This window comes from Cimex lectularius, unplaced genomic scaffold (assembly GCF_000648675.2).
Source record: "Cimex lectularius strain Harlan isolate CLEC.00 unplaced genomic scaffold, Clec_2.1 scaffold291, whole genome shotgun sequence".
Classification (NCBI taxonomy): Eukaryota; Metazoa; Arthropoda; class Insecta; order Hemiptera; family Cimicidae; genus Cimex; species Cimex lectularius.
Window position 1 is genome coordinate 55,957 of NW_019392878.1, and position 20,933 is coordinate 76,889.

General features: G+C 32.5%; 1 protein-coding gene and 1 long non-coding RNA gene across 2 annotated transcripts; one reads left to right on the top strand and one right to left on the bottom strand.

The window, feature by feature from the left end:
* Positions 1-2,080: 2,080 nt before the first annotated feature.
* LOC106670094 (lipase 3-like) lies at positions 2,081-10,068 on the bottom strand. Its single transcript, XM_024229000.1, has 9 exons — positions 9,749-10,068; positions 5,023-5,215; positions 4,846-4,960; positions 4,628-4,778; positions 4,438-4,542; positions 3,711-3,869; positions 3,569-3,653; positions 3,029-3,168; positions 2,081-2,970 (listed from the first exon to the last, which is right to left on the bottom strand). The coding sequence occupies exons 1-9, from the start codon at positions 9,935-9,937 to the stop codon at positions 2,818-2,820; spliced, it is 1,290 nt and encodes a 429-aa protein (XP_024084768.1). The 5' UTR covers positions 9,938-10,068; the 3' UTR covers positions 2,081-2,817.
* On the top strand, positions 7,483-11,974 carry LOC112127684. The gene is made up of 2 exons (XR_002910682.1): positions 7,483-8,036; positions 11,848-11,974. It is a non-coding gene; the product is annotated as an uncharacterized LOC112127684 (long non-coding RNA).
* The last annotated feature ends 8,959 nt before the right edge of the window (positions 11,975-20,933 follow it).

The following is a 20,933-nucleotide window of genomic DNA, read 5'->3' on the forward strand; positions in this document are numbered from 1 at the left end:
TCTGGAAAATATAGCCGGGTGGAGAAAATATTCTACACCGTCAGGAGGCATTCTGAAAATGGAGCGCGTTGCAGACGCACATGGAGCGATTCATACTGATGAAGGCACAACAAGCAAACTGGATTCACGTATGTAAAGAACAGTGGAGACAGGATTCAAGATGGATAAGCAGCAAATTACACAATGGTGCAGGCTGGAGGAAATATTCAACACCGTCAAGAGGCAATCTGAAAATGGAGAAAGCTGCAGAAGCACCTGGAGCGATTCATACCGATGAAGGCACAACAAGCAAACTGGATTCACGTAAGTAAAGGACAGTGGAGACGGGATTCAAGATGGATAAGCAGCAATTTACACAATGCAGCAGGGTGGATGAAATATTCAACACTGTCAAGAGGCAATCTGCAAAATGGAACATGAAGGAGGAGGGGTTGAAATTATGGAAGTGGCAGNTAGCCCGCAGGAGGAAGTGTTTTGGGATGTACAATGTGACCATAGAAGAACTACAACCACTGAAACCGGGCCTATTGATCAAGTTTCTTGATGAAATAGGACTCACCGATGTGCTTTAGGCAGAGCACAGGGGATACAATAGCTCTTAAAGGGCGCAGTATACCACACCCTGAATTATTACATCTATCTCTATCTAAGCAGCAATTTACACAATAGAGCCGGGTGGAGGAAATGTTCAACACCGTCAAGGGGCAATTTGCAAAATGGAACAGGGAGGAGGAGGAATTGAAATTGTGGAAGTGGCAGTATAAAAAATGGACCCGGGTGGAGGAGCGTTACAAAATGGTGAAGAAGCAATCCGCATGGTGGAGGAAATATTCAACACCGTCAAGAGGCAATCTGAAAATGGAGCAAGCTGCAAAAGCATATGGAGCGATTCTTACTGATGAAGGCACAACAAGCAAAATGGTTCACGTAGGTAAAGAACAGCGGAGACAAGAATCAAGATGGATAAGCTGCGATTTACACATGGGAGCAGGGCGGAGGAAATATTCAACACTGTCAAGAGGCAATCTGCAAAATGGAACAGGAAGGAGGAGAGATTGAAATTGTGGAAGTGGCAGTATAAAAAATGGAGCCGGGTGGAGGAGGGTTACAAAACGGTGAAGTGGCAATCTGCAAAATTCAGCCTGGACGAAGGAAATATTCACCACCATAAAGAGGCAATCTGCAAAATGGATCCAGATGCAATAGTAGATGGACTGAATCAGGTTGGCGAATAAATCAACTGCAACATGTAGGCTGCTGCAGGATTCAGGTATGTAAAGAACATCGGAGACAGCATTCAAGATCGATAAGCGGCAATCTACAAAATGGAGCCAACTGTAGAAGCACAAGTATGTATTGAAATCACCGAAAAGGCCAACTACACAACGGAGTTACCTGCAGAAGCACAAGTACATATTGAAATAACCGAAGAGGCCAACTACACAATGGAGCTATCTGCAGAAGCACAAGTACCTATTGAAATAACAGAAGAGGTCAACTACGCAATGGAGCTACCTGCAGAAATGGAAGGAATGATTCAGGCTTGCAAAGGGACACCATCCTTGAGGACGGCCCAGCACCTCTTGATCAAAGAAATAAATAAACTAAATTCTTTTTCTTTTAATTCTCGTTATAATTATGTACATTTCAATGTCTACAAATGCTGCTTTGCTTACAACTTGGCGTCGGATGTGATTCTTAATTTCATTTGTAGTACTTGTATTGTGATATTTTTTAATTCATTAGTTTATTTATCTATTTATTTTATGAGTAAATTTACGCAGTTACAAGTTCTATAAGAGTTTAGACTATACATTAGTAATAATGAATAAATGAAACATAAATAATAATATGCATACAACAACAATTAAAAATATGTATGTATTCAACATAATAAACACAAAATATTGTAAATATTGTTCATAATACACATGTGTGTAAAAATATAAAAGAAGTGAGAAGCAATGATAAAAATTTAATTATATAAATAAACAACAGGAATATATAAACAAATATAAAGGAAGTGAGATGGAATGATAAAATTTTAAGAAAAGCAACATTAATATTTAAACAAATCAAATGCACTTGCCATGATCAATATTTAAAAAAATTTTTACATCGATTTAAGAAAATGTGAAATGTGTCACAATAATTACTCATTCCTGTGAGTCGAGGAATTGGAGTAAATATTAAATAATTTGTATTATAATTAGTTTTTGAAAATAACACCAACCTAACCAAATATGGTCTAACGAAATATGTTCCAGTAATTTTAAACCAGAGAATGCCAATAAATTGTCGCTGTACATTTTCTATTCAATCACTTAGTATTTTCTGATTTGGAAAAGCATTCTAAAATGGGACAGACCATAACCTGAAACATGTAATCATTGTTTCTGTAACCTTAAACTTTTTTGTAGTTTTATGTAAGAAAGCTAAAATTGATTTGCCTTATTGAGGTGCAAAGCATGTTAAATATAATTGATGTTAAATATTAAGTGATTTCAAGGTCTTTAATGGTAGTCTGCCTGTCCAATTGGATATCCTTCTTGTATGGCATATTTGTAGAAGACAATTTTTCCGTGTTCTCATTACTAGAGTTAGAATGAATTACCTCCTATATGGTAACAGTCTTTTAATTGTCACTGAGCCTTAGCCATGATAAATCACTTAAGCAATTGAATTTGAAATGTAAGCATGTAAAGTTTATATTGAGGAGGTTAGTTATAATTACTATTCCTATTATGAATATATTGGTAACGCTAAGATTTGATGTTACACTGGAAGACAATTAGCAATTTTTTTGGTACAGTAAACCTATTGTAATGATTCCAGCATATTAATCACATCATCATACACCATTTCTTTCGCATTTATGCCCAATATATAGTCAGCATGGGTAAATTTTGGATCTGCTACCATCTTATTCATTATCAGATTTGGCAGCATGCTTGCCAGTTTATCAGCAGACTGAAAGAGAATTGAATTAAATAGGAAATCATAGCACAACAAATAAATATAAATTTACCCTTCCGTTCATTAAAGCGTCATTATCGCCATAGTAAAGTGCAATTGGAGTTGTTACCCTCTCCAAAGGATAAAATGGAGGCATATCGGTACCATAAAGTTCCAAGTTTTTTCGCTTTCCATAGTTGAAAAGCCTGAACCCTTAAATTGAAAAACATTTAATTCGTATCGTTCAACAAAAACAGTTCATACCATGAATAAATTCCTTATTTTCAAAACATACGAAGGGACATCCTACTTTTTCCCGTTGGAGAAAACCACCTCTACCTTTTTCCATGAAATTAACCCTTTTAATTAAAAAAAAAATTTCCACCTTCAAATTAACCATTCATAATTTCAAATTGACTGATGATTTTTTAAGTTCATATTAACCCTTTCTTTTGAAACTTTAAAATATCAGATCATCAAAAAACTTAGGAAACGTAAGCACATAAAGTTTATTTTGAGGAGGATGCAGTCAAGAGTTCATTTCAAATAACAAAAAAGGTTAATTTTTTAGGAAAAATGATAAATTTAACAGAGAAAAGCTTTTTATCTATACCTGATTTATAGAGTTGTGTAAGGTGGTCCATAGTTTTTATAGAAGTGCCTGCTGGCACGTAACTTCCAGATTTGCCTATTGTATCCTAGATAAAATTCACAAAAATTAAAATCTTAAAATGTTAATCCATTTTTTTACTTACTCTATCCAAATTTGCTCTATGTTCACCACATACTATTCCAATTACATCAAAACATAAGTGAAGTATAGGAGAACCAGGTACACAGTATTTTCTAATGAAGTTAATAAGTTCTCCATTTCTTGGTAAAAATTCATACTTATGCTCTATGTCATAGGATTCCTAGAAAGTAAAAAAAAAGATTTGTTGACTGTAGATATAGTAAAGGGTGTCAAAACACTTTATTTAATAAAAACTGTTTTACTGTATTCTGTTAAGAGAGAATGTCAATAGCACTTATATTTAATAACAAGACTAAAGTATCACCTTTACAATGGTGGACTTACAACACCAAATCATTGAAGCCAACTTTCTCTCCTACCAGAAAATCAGTAGAAGATAACTTTCTTCAATGCCATCAAAGACATTTGTGTTAAACAGCCCTGAATTTGAAAATAATCTTTGAAAGCAGTTAGTAAAATACTAAAATAGTTCGTAAGTTATTCACTTGCATCTATAATTTCCACATCACAATCATACTAATTAGTTATTAAATTCTAAAGTTTGAAAAAATTATAACTTCAATCATTCACAAACTTAAGTTTGTCCATGCTTGTTTTAAAAGAGATCATTTATATCCCTTTCTTATCTTTTCACATAATAATATCCCTTGGTAAAGCACAAGAATTCAAAGAAAATATAATGAAGTAAATTTTCAAACTCATATTAATTTTGTAGGTGTTCCTCATACCTTTATGGCATCAACGTACTTTATACCTAGCGTTAGAGTGGTCCGATTTAGTTCTGAAACTGTAGGAGCTGTATCAATAGGGGCAAGAAGTACAGCGGCTTTCATCTGTTAATGTTTACATCCAGGTAATTATTTTTTCCCCAGCAAATTGTGTTAAGAAAGTCATTTATTCTAATTATTTTAAAAATACCTTAGCATTATAGTCGGGTCGCATAGATGCCATTGTAAGTAAAACCGTTGTTCCCATTGAATGGCCGATGTAAAACAATTGTGGTTTACCAGTTACATTTAACACCTGGTCTATAAAAGCTGGTATGTCAAACATTCCACTTTCATGAAAACTAAAATTTAAAAAAAATTAATGAGTTGACAGACTAATTATTAAGTAAATAAAATGAATATATGTACGAGAAATTCCAATATTGAAAGTCTTTAACTGTGTATGATACATGACTCCTAGAGTAAGCGCTCCCACGCTGGTCGCCAAGCCAGACCTCATAACCATGGTCAGCGAGTAAGAAAGCTTTATATAAAATTTTTTATTGAATAACTTCATTTTCAGCTATTTTTCAACATTTTCCTTACCTAAACTTGACCTTGGCCCTATAAGCCATGAATCCGAAGAAACCAAAACCCCATGTTGGATAAAAACTGGCACTCTGTCACCACGTTCTGTATCATTGCGTGGAAGGATTCTGTGTAGGCTAAGAATGTAGCCATCTTCGGTGACGACTTTATGAAACTCATAGCCGTACCCATTCTGTTTAACTAGAGTGTCCTATAATTTAAACAGATTAATAGGTTTGTTAAAGGAGATTAGTTAATATATTTGGTTAAAGGTTACTCATTAACCAAATCAAAAGAGTTTTGGGAGCATATTCCATTTTAAATACCCAAGGTTTCTTAATCTTTTTTTGATGAGATTGTTAATAGTACAAATATAAAACCTATTTTTAAATAATCAAAAAAGGATTCTATAGTCAATTTTAATGAGTCAATATAATATAATATAATATATAATATAATTAATTAAGGTTTTCAGTTGAGATAAAAAAGTCAATGGCACGAGCGGGATTCGAACCCACGATCTTCGGCTTGATACACCGCTGCTCTACCACTTGAGCTATCGTGACCTCGATCCACTCGGACACCAACCTCCCATCTCAACCGCACTTTTTGAATTTTCCCTCCTTTTTGCCATTTTTCTATTGTAAGATATTAATTGGTCAAGCGGACCACAAAACTAGTGAATTTAATAATATACAGGGTGAATTGCTACTCGTGCTACAAACTTCTCCAGTAGATTCTTCACCCTAAAATGAACAAAAAAGTTCATATTGTCCATGGTCCGANCGGACCATGGACAATATGAACTTTTTTGTTCATTTTAGGGTGAAGAATCTACTGGAGAAGTTTGTAGCACGAGTAGCAATTCACCCTGTATAATATAAGATATATTGATGTGGTGATTAGTGACCATTAATCGATAATTATTCAGAAATCGTGAGATGCAGTCTGGTGTGACGTCATACCAGACCACATCTCACGATTTCCGAAAAATAATATATAATGTAAAATATCACTTGTTTCATTTTGTCAATACAACAAAAACAATTTCATATTTTAATAAATTGTTTAGGTTGTCTTATTTAGCTTATTTCAATATTATCATGGTTACATAACGGCATTTTATTTAACTTTAAATCTTCAATATAAAACTATGGCAGAAGAGGTGTATGAAAGGAAGAAAAATAAACTGTGAATTTAACAGAGACTGCTGAACAATTAACAAACTGATATGGATCAATCCTTTCAAGACTATCCCTTAGGCACTGTGCCCATTGGAGTGATATGATAGTGACGCAATATGAAACGATCTTTTATCGCCCAATACGATTTTTATCAGTGCAACACTGTTTTGCCCACTGGAGCGAAATGACAAGCGATACGATACCGTTTTACATTAAACTGTTATGTACGCTGACGATGTGGTATAACTGGTAGACTTTACTTTGGTGTTACAAGAAATGATAAACGATAGAAGATTTAGAAATGTATTGTGACTACTGGAAACTTAAATTTAATACCACTAGATCAAAAATTATCATATTTAAAAACAATAAATATAATTTTAGACTAAAGATGGTAATTTAATTGTATAATTTTAGAAATAAAGAATATATAGATCTAGAAAAATTTCAACGATTAGCTATGAACATAATATTATCCCTTCCCAATTATATGCCCAATTGTGCAATCTATTTAGAAACTAATATGTCAATTTATTTCTTTTAAGTTTAAATTAACATTCCACCTTTGTTGCCAAAACATTCAACGATCATAACAAGCTGGCTAATTTCAAACGAAATTAGTAATTTGATTACTCATTAAAATGTGAGGTTGAAGACTGGTTGGGTTAAGGTCTGGATGAAAAGAGTGCAGGAACCAAAATTTCCATGGATTCAACAGATTCAGTGCCGAATATAAGTGGCCTCTCTGTAACATTTTTGGAGAAGCTCAGGTTGAGGGAAAGGACAGATTATAAGTCAATGTATCAGCAGCAAGATTCCACCTGTACTACAAACAGTTACATCATGATCAACCATTTTTATAAATAAGGCTAGCTTATTTTTTAAATTAACAACAGTCAATTATCAACCAGGAGACAAAATTATGTATTAACTTTGTTCACAATGCAACTGCAATGTCAATGAAACTGAGCATTTTATACACAAATGTCCTACCATGGAGAATTTCATTTATTTTATTACAACTGGAGATCTTTGTCACATGGTCAATGTTTAGCCATTTTTGAGACAATTGGGATGACTTTTATTCATATACCATTACCGCTTTAAAATAGACAGTTTTTAGTGGATGAATTTAATTTTAATTAATTTTCATTTTAGTAAAAAATAATATTTCTCTTAATTTTAATATGTTTACTTCTGTCTTGACAGACGAACTCTAGCCCATTGTTATTATGTTGATCTCTATTATTTTAGTAGTGTAACTTTTTAAGCAGTTGTAATCATGAAGAGTTCTTTAGAGGAGGATGTCATTATTGCTTTCTGGTACTTAAGTCAGCCGAAATAAAAAAAAGATAAAATATTGGTAAACTAATATAATAACAATATTTTCAGCTTCAGCTTTTCTGCTATTTTGTTTCATGCTACGCTTGTTAAATTCGTTCTTTAATAACTTTTCGAATAGCTCCATAAACATGGGTTTTGTTGTCAAAAGATAAAAATTTGTCAAAAGAAATAGCAGCAGAGACGTCCTTTTGAGTCGACATGATTCACTGACAAGTCGCGCCGATCTATCGCCAGAGGCGATAAGTGTCGCCCAAGCCGGTACGCCGCCGATAATTATCGCATCGCAATCGCGTTCATGTGGACTTGTTTAGGTTGTAAGCGATAAGGTGTTGAATTGCATATAGCATCACTATGTATTGCTTGTATTGCTCCAGTGGGCACCGGGTCTTACAGGCAAAGCCGGGGTTTTGGAGTGCTGAAAAATGTTTTAAAAAAATTGGAATTCGCACAGATGCACGTAGAACAAATGAGACAGTTGTGACGACAACATTTCACCGTATGAGGGTAAATAATATTGATGTTATTGGTCCAATCCGTTATACTTATCATCGTCTTTGGTCAATTACGCGTTTGATCTCTGAAGAAGTGTAAAACTTTACTTATTTTTATTGCACTTTTTTGTTTGTTGGTTTTTGTTAAAAAAGCAAAATAATTCCATGTAGAATTTTTAAAGTCAATTATTTTATTGTTTAAACATTTTTTCGTTTCGGCTGAAGCACCCAGCTCTAACTTATATTTATTTTAATAAATAATAAAAACAATAAATAATTATTATTATTGCTATTATGGTCTGCGGGATGAAAAACCTATTATTTGATACTTACGTATCATCCTGGTCCGCCTATCCTCGCAGTTTTAGCTCAGACGCGTTTTAGCTTTTCACCATCTTCAGAGCTTAAAAGAAAAAATAATAGAATATCAAAAGAGCCGAGTAGAACAATGAAAAAATACGCCGACTTAATCCACCGAAAGAGTGACGTAACTAAATTTTATTCTTCAAACAAACATAGAAGATGGCGAAATGCAGATACGTGTCTGAACCAACTGACAACCGCGACCGATTTTTCAAATTTTACAAGAGAAACAAAAAAAAATTATAAAGTTTAAATTTTGTAGAATTGTTAGGAATATTTTTCTTTTATTAGCAAAGGGTCTTGTGGAATATAAACACGATGCGTTGGACAATTAGAACTCGTTCTGGTGCACAGGAAAATTTATTTTTCAGGAGAGAGATGACCTATTTTCAAAATGAACTTGGGTTGTCAAAAGCCCAACTCAAGCATTGCTTTAAAATCCACAAATATATATTTCGCACTCAATACCTAATTTTTTTCTATTTTTTATTTATTGTTTTATCTTATAAATAAAAGTATTACATGCTAATTAAATATATAAAAGTTAAAACATGTAACATCTATGGTATGTCGTTGTCCCATCCTTTGACTCAGCCGGTCTTCCCATTTATATACAAAATGAAGTAGATAAAAGAAGAAATTAGTTGTACTGAAGAACGAATCGAGAAAGTAATCAATCATTTAAGAAAAGAATAGGCCAAGATACCCTTCGAAAAAATATCAAATAATGAATCTATTAATAAATCTGCTCTTTTAAAACAGTTTGTGTGTAAAACAATCGTTTTTGTCTGATGAACTTAACTGTTTCTAGTCCAGAAGAATTGCTGAAAGAACACAAAAAGCATCACGATATTAGTCTTAATATCTCTCTCTCTCTCACTCTCTCTCTCTCTCTCTCTCACGCGCGCGCACGCGCACGCGCACACACACACACACCCACACACTCTCTCTCTCTCTCTCTCACACACACACGCACGCACGCACGCACGCACGCACGCACAAACACACACACACACACACACACACACACACACACACACACACACACACACACACACTCTGTCTCTCTCTTTCTCTCTTTCCGCTCTTAAAACAGTTAAAAAATATTTTATTCTAAAAAGCAAATTTAAGGGTTAAGTAGTCAGAAGAAAAGAAATACCAAGATATTTATGAATTTTGGAAAACAGTAAAAATCAAGAGCCGCCAACAATATTAATAATAAATATTTTAAATAATAAAAACTTATATTAACAAAATTAAGAAAACGAAGGCAGTCAACGTCAAATGGTATCACTGATTACATAAAAATATTAATTAAAGATTAACCATAGTTTAAAATAATTTCAAAAGTTTGGTACTTACCGTGAGGGCAAAATCTTCTGGAACATTTGCGTTAGTGTCAACAATCATTGATGGGCCAAAAATTGAGATTAAATTTGTCGCGACCAGTGTAATAAGGTCTGAAACAAGTGGATTTGGAGGGAGGCGAGGGATAATATCATTTATGGCCATGATCAGTGGCAATAAGGCAAAACCAAAAAGTAGTTTCATTCCTGACAATTAACAATAACTGAAAATTTGACTATCTGCGATGCTTATTTGTATTAACGAGGATGCCGGGCTACCATCCCCACCGACTTCACCTTATCACAGTCCCCTCAGGGGGCCTGAATGGCCCCTAAACAATTTTTTTAATTTTTTTCATAGACTTCGGAAATGTATTTCAATAACCATGTTTGTTATTTATTTTGCCAATTATTAATCTATCAAGATGAACACAAATGCTGAACCAATAAACCAAACCAAAACCAATTTAAGTAGCTGATAAAATTGATTATTTCATAATAATATATTTTTTATATAACAGAAGAATTATATTTTATGTAATACAATAATATTTATTTCAAAACGATCTATAAAATTATTGCCTTTAATTTATGCTTAAATATATTAAAATTTAGATGAAAAAATAAATAATTGGACTTATCTTATTTCCTTTTCTCGTTATTATATTTATTAATGAATAAAATAAGTAATCTATTTTAGAAAAGTTTACACTAAACATAGATGAATGCTTAGTAGCATGTGTTGGGACATTAAAGTGATACATGAAATGAGGACAGCATAATTTAGTCGCTCATTGATTATATTGTAAAGAAATAGTATATAAAAAAAAACGCCTTCTGTCAGCTAGTGCTTTTGTAGAACTTCTGTACCTATAATTTTGGGCAGAGAAGTGGACTGCAAATTCATACATTTGAAAACAATGAAAAGTGGAGCTTAAAAAAGAGTAAAAAGAAGTAGGAGGTCAATACTATTCTCCAAAAGCATACTTTAAGACCCCACATAATTTTTTTTTGCTAATTTTTAAACTCTGACCAATTTTGTGCCAACAGTCATGGTTATTTTTTAAGCCTAAGTTAATTATTTTGGAATAAAATTATGTTTTAAAAGTTGAAGCTATAATTATAATTTCTTAAGTGAAATTTACATTATAATTAAATTTGTAGTTAATTATGTTTGAGGGATTGAGTTAACACTAGTATTAGACAAAATATTATTCAATTTGAAATTTAAGGTGGTCTTAGTAGTATTAGTTAAGATTCCAATTAATAATTCTTTTTATCTAAGGATTTTGGTTGAGATGAAAAATTAGTGCCATGAGCAGGATTCGAACCCACGATTTTCGGCCTCAATACACCGCTGCTGTACCACTTGAGCTATTGTTATTTCAATCCCCTTGGACAACCTACAACCCTTTGAATTTTCTGAATCAAAAAATAATTAATTGGAATAATTAATATGGTCAATTTTGATCACTAAGCAAATAAGGATTAAATTAGTTAAGATCTTCAAATTAAAAGAATTTGGTGGTAATTTATTCTTTCCAGATGATCCTGCTCTTTAATTGATGATCCACGATGAATTTTACTTTTTTATTGCTTGTATACATCTGTCATAGAACATATTGTTATAGATTAATTTTCCATTTTCTTTATGGGATGTCAGGTCAAGCTGCAGCAGTATAAAAGCTTTTGTGGATTAATTTTTTAAAACATTATGATTTATAAATGTAATGTTATAATAAATAAGAATTTAGAAGCGAAAATTAATATTAATTAATTGTGATTTTACCTCGGAATTATGTACACATTGCCTGTCACTCACAAATTTGAGATAAGCCACAACAAAGCAGATTTACTGGAAAGTAAATCTTGATAGAGCAAATTTTAACTATTGTGTAATTCTATCCTTGACATTGTATAGATTAGCTGTTTGAATTGTCCTAATTTGATAACTAATGTTTTATATATATATATATATATATATATATATATATGTAAATGCATGAATGGTTTTATGAAACGGTAAGATCAAATAAAACTTTATTTCTTGTATATATTCAAATTTGAACTTGTTTATTTATGGGAAATTGCAAGCTAATGTCATGAATGTTCCAGAAAATGTTGTTCAAATAAAAGCTCCTTGACTGGAAGGAAATAAAATCAAATAAAATATGCAAGGACATCACACAAGAAGAATTTCAAGAAGGGTGAAAATATGAATAAAACTGATGTGAAAAAATAATTATTCTTTTTCATTTATATGTGCCAAATGTGGAAAAAAAAATCATTTTTCAGTTGGCATTGGTAGTAGATATGTTGATATAATGAGTAGTGAACGACGGTGAATGGAAGAGATAAAATTATATAACAATAAGACATAAACAGATAAACAATAGAAAAACAACAAAAAAAGATAAACAAACCTAGTTAAAATTGTAATTTATGGTAATAGAACAAAACCAACGGGTCATTGTTTTTCCTCTACTGCCATAGCCAACTTGTTAAGTTAATTAGAAAAAATGAAATATAAATTTTGCTTTTGTTGATAACACACACAATAATAAGATTAAGCAATAATAATGTTTAAGGAGTTGTTTAACTATGGAATTGATTCAAAGAGTAAATAAAGTGAAAGTAAATAAACAACTTGTCAAGAAAAGTTTGATTAATAACAATGCTGGGTTATTTAGTAGTTCAGGCTCATTTGCCGGGTATTGCAGTATTAAAATTGATAAAAAATATTTTAATAACTAACAAGTAAAAATAGAATGTATTATGAAAAAAAATGAAAGAGATGTAAGGAAGAATTTAATGATGTTGTTTTGTATAAAGATAATAAGGAATGGAAATCCTTTATTTGTGGATTCTGATATTTAAAATAAGCTATTTGCAAGTTTAAAAGATTGTGAACACTTTGGTCAAATCATACGGATTTTCATGTAGTTGGTTTAGTCTGGAAATTTCAATTTAGAGTGTATGCAACCCTTTTGTTGGTGTACCCTTCTGATAATGCATTTTTTTAAAAGTTTTTCCCTTTGTCTACATCGCTATTTTTGATTACCTCAGCAGCAGATCATTTACTTTTATTTCTTAGACAAGAGCATAAATGTATATTTTGAAAATTGTTCTGTTGATTAGATTCTACAAATATGTTCACTAATTTTTGAGATATTGTGATGAATCGATCAAAACGTTTGTGTCCACCAATGAATTCTGGAACCAAATACAAATATACTCTTTTAAACTTGGGGAGAACCATTTTTTGAAATATTTCTTTAATATACAAAGAAAAAATTTCAAATTGATTGCAAGATTTATGAGTTAAACTAAAACTAGGGGAAAGTACATCTGAAGGAAAGAAGTTTTGGTAATAAAACAAGGGTAGGTTGTTTAATTCGTATGGTAATTATTCTGTAAATTGTGCTTTCTTTCGTTTATGAGAAGAAATGAACAAATATTTCTAGTTTCTGAGGCATAACTGAACCAAATTGGAATGCAGCAATCCTAAGGAATTTCTTTTGGCAATTTCGACGTGATCAATGTTTCATTAGCTAGGCAGACTAGAGTATGGAAGAGTATTCTAGATGATGCCTTAGTTAAGAAAGGTACAACATTTTAAATGAAGTAAACATATCATTTTTTTAATAATTTCATTTGTTTTCCTAGAAAATCGACGAATGCTGCTAAGAGCTTGGAAGTTTATGTAATGTGAGAAATATGAGACAGGAAATTTAATATGCTATTGAATATGACATGAAAGTCTCTTAAATTCAGAGAGCCCCTTTAGGGGCAGTTGGAAAGACTATGTAAAACAGAAAGGATTGTTATTTGAACTTAAGGTAATGGCATTGAATTTACTAATATAGTTGCAGATTAGACGGATGCCGATCTTGTAAGGAATTTAAATAGGACTGTAAGCTAAGACAGACATCTACAGTTTCGGGTATTACAATGTTTATTGGAATATTTAATGTTGGTTATGTATTAGTTGAAAAAGAAAAATAGAGAGACCAATTTGGCGTACTACCGAGGTGAATGCAATGTCATGAGAGTAGGGATAGGGATAAGAGAGGTGGCCACAAGGCCTACTTCACCTCGACCTAAATAGTGCTCCTCTGTTACTTATAACTCACTGACCAGCTTCAGGCTATTAACAAGCTTTGCCAGCTGTTCCTTGGTGTAGGATCTTGCTTGCGGTTTTTCTTGTCCTTGTTGCAAGAACCTACACCTACATAGGCCATCACAGAAACATAAAATGTGTCCTGCAGTCTCCTCCTCTTCTTGCAGTATCTATACAGTGTTTCTTCTGTATTTTCCCCGGCCTGCTGAGTCGACTGGAAAAGGAATCAGACTCGTAGGACACGTATTTTCAAGAAAAACGCAAAAAAATCGAAACATTTTTTATTGTCTTTTTCGATGTAAATCGACGTGCTGAGTCGACTGGAAAAGGAATTAGACTCGTAGGACACGTAGTCTTCAAGAAAAACGCAAAAAAATCGAAACATTTTTTATTGTTTTTTTCGATGTAAATCGACGTGCTGAGTCGACTGGAAAAGGAATTAGGCTCGTAGGACACGTAGTTTTCAAGAAAAACGCAAAAAAATCGAAACATTTTTTATCGTCTTTTTCGATGTAAATCGACGTGCTGAGTCGACTGGAAAAGGAATTAGACTCGTAGGACACGTAGTCTTCAAGAAAAACGCAAACAAATCGAAACATTTTTTATTGTCTTTTTCGATGTAAATCGACGTGCTGAGTCGATTGGAAAAGGAATTAGGCTCGTAGGGCACGTAGTTTTCAAGAAAAACGCAGAAAAACCCAATGAGAAAAAAAAGAAAACTTGATAGTTACATTGACACAATAGATAGATTGGTTCATCTATAGAAAATGAGAAATATAAAGCGAAAAATAGATCGATAGAGAGAGACTTTGATAGTTGAACATGGCTTGATTTATTTTCGTTTTCTTGCTATGGATCGATTTTTGGCAAACATTTATAACGAAATAAATTCTACCTTGAGCGTATATTCCTAAAATCGTTTGCAATGTAGAAAGAAATTTTTAGGTAGTATCTGGAAATAGCGGAAGTAAGAATAACGAACAATGTCTATCATTCCTAATAACTTTCAGCAATTTTCACTAATAATACGATGTCTCGCCCTTAAGGAGAATGAACACTTCTGATGACTTCTCCAACGGGAAACTCAGAAGCAATTCAACTTTGTCACTTCCACAGCTGTAATTTTGGACCGCGACAATCAGCTAGTTCGTGAACTTTAAGGACGACTCGAAATCCAGTCTACAAACGAAAACTATATAATTGAATAAGTCAAATCTCAACACAGATTGAGTATTTTATTGACGGGGGAAAATTTAAAACCTCTTTGAGAATAAAATTTAAGAGAAATCAGTTTAAAGTTGGTAAAGTCTGAGAGTCGTAAGTTGGCAACTTAACCTCTTCCCGTCTAAATGTTCATACCGATAAAGTTTAAAAATACATTGTAACATAGCATTATAATTTAAATGATTTTTATGTTAAATCATGCAAAACATTGAAACAGCAAAATATCCTACAATTAGTTGAAACGATCTAATTGTATACTAATTAAAAGCTTGGCAAAAAAAATATTCCAGTACAACTCTGTTAGTGGTACTGCAGGAATCGTGGATACTTTTGACTAATATACCACGTTTAAAGAAGAGGGAATCGTACTTATTTCAACTGATAAGTAAAGCATAGACAATAATTAAATGAAAACGAGTACATGATACAACAATGTTGCTGTACTGAGTTTTACATCTTTAGCATCTCGTGCATTTAGATTCAAGAGGTTTTATTTCAAATTTAAACATGTACAGAGTTCAAAAAAGCATGGAACATCGTGTTATTGTGACATCTCTTACATTATTTGGAGGTCGTGAGATGCGGTGGTGTGACGTGGGTTTTAGAAAAAGATTTTCACGTTGGCAAAACGACACATTGGCACACACGAGACAAGAATGACACATCTACACGGAAAACAAACACTTTGAGCCCTGAAGATGATCTCAATAAAGATCAAAACGTTGGCACGATAAAGAAAATCTTTTTCTAAAACCTACGACACACCAGATCGCATCTCACGACCTCCAAATAATCATCAAGTGACGGTCACTAAACACCATACATCTCTTAGAAGGTTTATGAGCCGACAAAAATTCAGTTCATCGCCGACCCTCTGCGCGTTTTCCTTCTTTTTCTGGTCGTGTTTTAAACTGCAACCATCTGAGAGTCTCGATCTGGTAACTGTTCCTCTGCTTTTATATGTATACCATATCGATGTCCTAAATATTAGACTCTCGTTTGCCAACGACAGGCTAGACAAAAATATACAGTACATATATACATATATGTACATTATCACCCGACATAAACATAGAAGTTTGGCCACATTCACACCAACAGAGTACTCGATAATCCTCGGGGCGGAGTTAAACTATCCCTTCTATTACCTATATGTATTTTTTTATTGTTTCTTAAATTATTGTAATTGATTAAATACATTATTTCCTGGTCTATTGACCAAATTACTTCTTTCAATTAATTAGTTTTTTTATGTACGGTTTTGGTCGAAATGAAAAAAATTGTCTCACGAGCGGGATTCGAAGCCGTAAATTATTGTAATTGATTAAATCCATTATATTTAGTGGTATTTTGACCAAATTACTTCTTTCAATTAATTAATTTTTTATGTAAGGTTTTGGTCGAAATGAAAAAAATTGTGTCACGAGCGGGATTCGAAGCCGTAAATTATTGTAATTGATTAAATCCATTATATTTAGTGGTCTTTTGACCAAATTACTTCTTTCAATTAATTAATTTTTTTATGTAAGGTTTTGGTCGAAATGAAAAAAATTGTGTCACGAGCGGTATTCGAACCCGTAAATTATTGTAATTGATTAAATCCATTATATTTAGTCGTCTATTGACCGAATGAATTCTTTCAATGAATTAATTTTTTATGTAAAGTTTTGGTCGAAATGAAAAAGTTAGTGCCACGAGCATGATTCGAACCCGTAAAATATTGCAATTTACTATAAATTCCACAAATTGGTTGTAATTGTTAAAACAGCTAAAAATAAAAAAAGTCCATAAAATCATTTACATTTCTGTCCGTCTAAGTCTTATACTTAAATAAACTTATAAATATTTAAAAAAAATTCTCTTCCATTAAATTTTCAATACGACTGCTCTTAAACGGCATTATCAGGACAAAACATCCGCAATAAAGGAACTCCTGGTTGGCGGGTTTATTTGACATCTAACCAAATACCCGTTCCGCTGAGAGAACGCAGAATGTTGAGAAGTAACGATTTTTTGGAAAGGTTCAGAAAGATCGGATACAGTTGTTTGTACAGCCTTTGGCCACCCGGGCGGCATCATGAATATTCCTATTCATTTAATCTGTAACGACGTCCATCGTCAAACAGAATTTCGTCCTCGGTGATACACATTTTACTAATTTGTTTTTCGAAACATGAACAGTGCCTTTCCTGCTTATTTATAATTCGGACTATTTATAATAATAAAACGGAACACATAACACGGAATATAACTAGAATTCAAGTGTGTTGTATTCTTTCATTTTTAAACCTTTATTGAAAAAATGCAGCGTTGAGAAACTATAATAAAATTATGAAAATAAAATTATTACGTTATTCATTTACATTTATTAGGTTACGTGGTCCGCTTGACGAAATAAATTTTTTTCAATTAATTAAGGTGAGTGTCAAAGCGGGATTCGAACCCACGACATTCGGCTAAATACGCCGCTGCTCTACCACTTGAGCTATCGTGACTTCGACCTTAACCTTAATTATTTGAAAAGAATTTATTTGGTTAAGCGGACCATGAAACCTAATAAATGTAATAAGCAAAATGAAGTATACTTCACTAAAGCTCTCCGGGGCCATTTCATTTGTCGCCGAGAATCAAATAGATTACACGACATTTGAAAAATGGCAAAAAGGAGGGAAAATTCAAAAGGTGTAGTTGAGATGGGAAGTTAGTGTCCGAGTGGATCGAGGTCACGATAGCTCAAGTGGTAGAGCAACGGCGTATCTAGCCGAAGGTCTTGGGTTCGAATCCCGCTCGTGACACTGACTTTTTTATCTCAACTTAAAACCTTAATTAATTGAATGTTATTAATTGGTCAAGCGGACCACGAAAAATAGTGAAATTAATAATACCTACTATCCGCAACAGCAGAGGTCATATAAACCCTCAGGTACCGTGTTGTTGAAAAAAAAGCCCATTTGCAAATATGTCGGGTTCGACGAATGTTGGGCCGCTGGATTCGAACCCGGGACCTTTACCTTACTGTAATAAGCGCCATGTCAACGCCTACACGGTTGCGCCCACCGACGCCCCTAATATCTACCATTCTATGAATTATTGTTGAAATTTTACACTTTAACAACATTTAATTAATCATCGGATATGTAATCATATTATTTTATTATCTGACTAGGATAAAGATTTAATTTTAATTTTAATTTTTTTTGAGATTTTGTAAGAAAACGAGTTTCTTTATGCCGATCACTTTTAATTAACAAGCATCAGTATCTAAATACTGTTTTACAAAAATAAAATAAAATGTAACTATTTGTAATGGTAATTAAATCCTCAACTTACTGAGATTTTCAGCATTTGTTGATTTAGAAATGCTATATATGGAGTTTTACATTTTTAAAGTGGCAGTTGTAAAATTCAATTTCTTGGAATTGCCATGTTTCAGTTCAAAGTTGAATTGCCGTTGGTAAATTTATTCAACAGTTATAGGGTAAGTGACAGTTGGAATGCACCAAATGGTTAAAAGTTATTAAAAAGGAAAGTAAACTATTCTAACTTCAGATGAAACTTCAAGTCGAATTAGTACTATTTACTTTCGGAACGTAAAAGTTGTAGTTTGATATAAACGTCACCTAAGAAAGGGGGGGTTGGAAAACTTCCTTACTAGGAAAACTTTTCTATCTACAGTTCTTTCTTTTATAGAAAAAGATGTTAATTTCATAGAAAAGAAAACTATCCTGGGGTTGATAAATGGCACCGAAAACGACAAATTTATTTTTGTGTGAAAATCAAAGTATAATAAATTAATGTCTTTAAATTTTCTTCTTTTTTTAAACTTCTTTTAAATAATTTTTTTTATAACAACAGCAATATCTCACTGGCACTCTCAACGACACACAAGAATGACATCTACACGGAAAACAAACACTTTGAGCCCCGAAGATGATCTCAATAAAGATCGAAACGTTGGCACTAAAAAGAAAATGTTTTTATTAAACCTACGTCACACCAGACCGCATCTACGATCTCTGAATAATCATTGACTAACGGTCATTAAACGCCACAAATTTATTGTTTCGTTAAAATTATATATTTTTTTCAATTAATTAAGGTTTTTAGTTGAGATAAAAAAGTCACACTCGTCGAACCCACGAATAGCTCAAGTGGTAGAGCAGCGGCGTATCTAGCTGAAGATCGTGGGTTCGAATCCCGCTCGTGAAGCTGACTTTTTATCTCAACTAAAACCTTAATTAATTGAAAGATATTAAATGTTCAAGCGGACCAAGAAAACTAGTGAATTATATATTTTTTATTCATAACAATAAGAATCACCTTATTTTATTTTAAGTAGGATGTAAGCGATTATGATTATGAAGCTAAATTATAAAACCTAGTTTTACAAATGGACAATGTTACGAATTTAGTTTGAAAAAAAAGTTAACGTCGTTGTGTGCTACAACATATTAAATTTACAAACCTACTAAATAATAAGGTATGTGTCAGCAGGCAAACATTTCCACTGCGTGCGAGTTGTTATGTACAGTGGCTTTCCTAAAAATTTGGTGAGACATTTTCTTTAAAAATTGCTAGTTACATTGTGATATTTTTTATCATAACAGCATAATTAGAATCATTTTTAATGGCCAATTATGAAAACGTATGTATATGCAAATTAATGGATACACTAGCATATGTATAATAAACATTTTCTTTTAGAGGTTAAATAGGTGGTTTTTTGTAAAAACAACTGATAATTTAGTTTGTTGTTAATAGGTAATTAAATATAGGGAATACGGATATTTATCATTTATTCTTATCCTACTAATTTTAATGAAATTAACGGGTATATTCATGTTAGTAGGATAAAACAAAATAGAAAATACGATCCAAAAACAAACAAATGTTAATTCATTTTTAATAACGAATTTACTTAAGAATAATAAACATGGTGGCGTCGGTGGTCGCAACGGTTTAAGCGTCACGCGTAAGGTAAAGGTCCCGGGTTCGAATCCAGAGGCCCTGCATTCGAACCCGACATACTTACAAATGGGCTTTTTATCAAAAACACCGGCACCCAAGGGTTGATATAACCTCTGCTGTTGCGAACCCTCGTAAAAAATTGATAATAATATTTGTTTCTAGCACTAGTAATTTATAGTTTCTAGTGATTGTGACTCTGAAATATTTAAACTCAATTAAATCATAATGTTGTTACTGATTTAGAATTTTTTAAGAACTGTTTTTCCAGTCCGAGTGTTCAATAAAATTGACATACAATAATGCTCGAATGAGTGAAATATACTTAATCAAAACGTGTAATTGGCTAATGTAAATTAATATAAAAATATAAATACAGCAAAAAAAAAAGTTTTCCTTCGTCCGTCTCCAGTGGTAAAGGTTACAAAAAAATCTCTGGGACCAACCTATAAATTTTTAAATTAAAATAGAATGTATTTATGTTCAGTAATATGGCAATAAAGATTATTATTATACTTTGAGACACATGTATGAAAAAAATGTAATTAGTTTAATTCGCTAACCTGATGCATACGACGGAACATTACTGTAATTTTTTTAAATAAAAAAATAAATATTTTACCTTACAAACAACTTATTAATAAATAAATAATTATATATTATGAAGTGCTCGTTATATTTCAGTTTTATTGTAATCACATTTCATTATTTAAAATTAGGTTAGATGCTTCGTTTTAGAAATTGAAGAGTCTAAAGATAAAGCTATAAGGTATAACAACAATAAAAACCCAATTCGATATCATTGTTTTAAAATGAATTCTCTTAATAATAGGTAAGCCCGTTTGCCATTCCTGTTGGTATTTTTTACGACCCTCATTTCACAAAATAAATT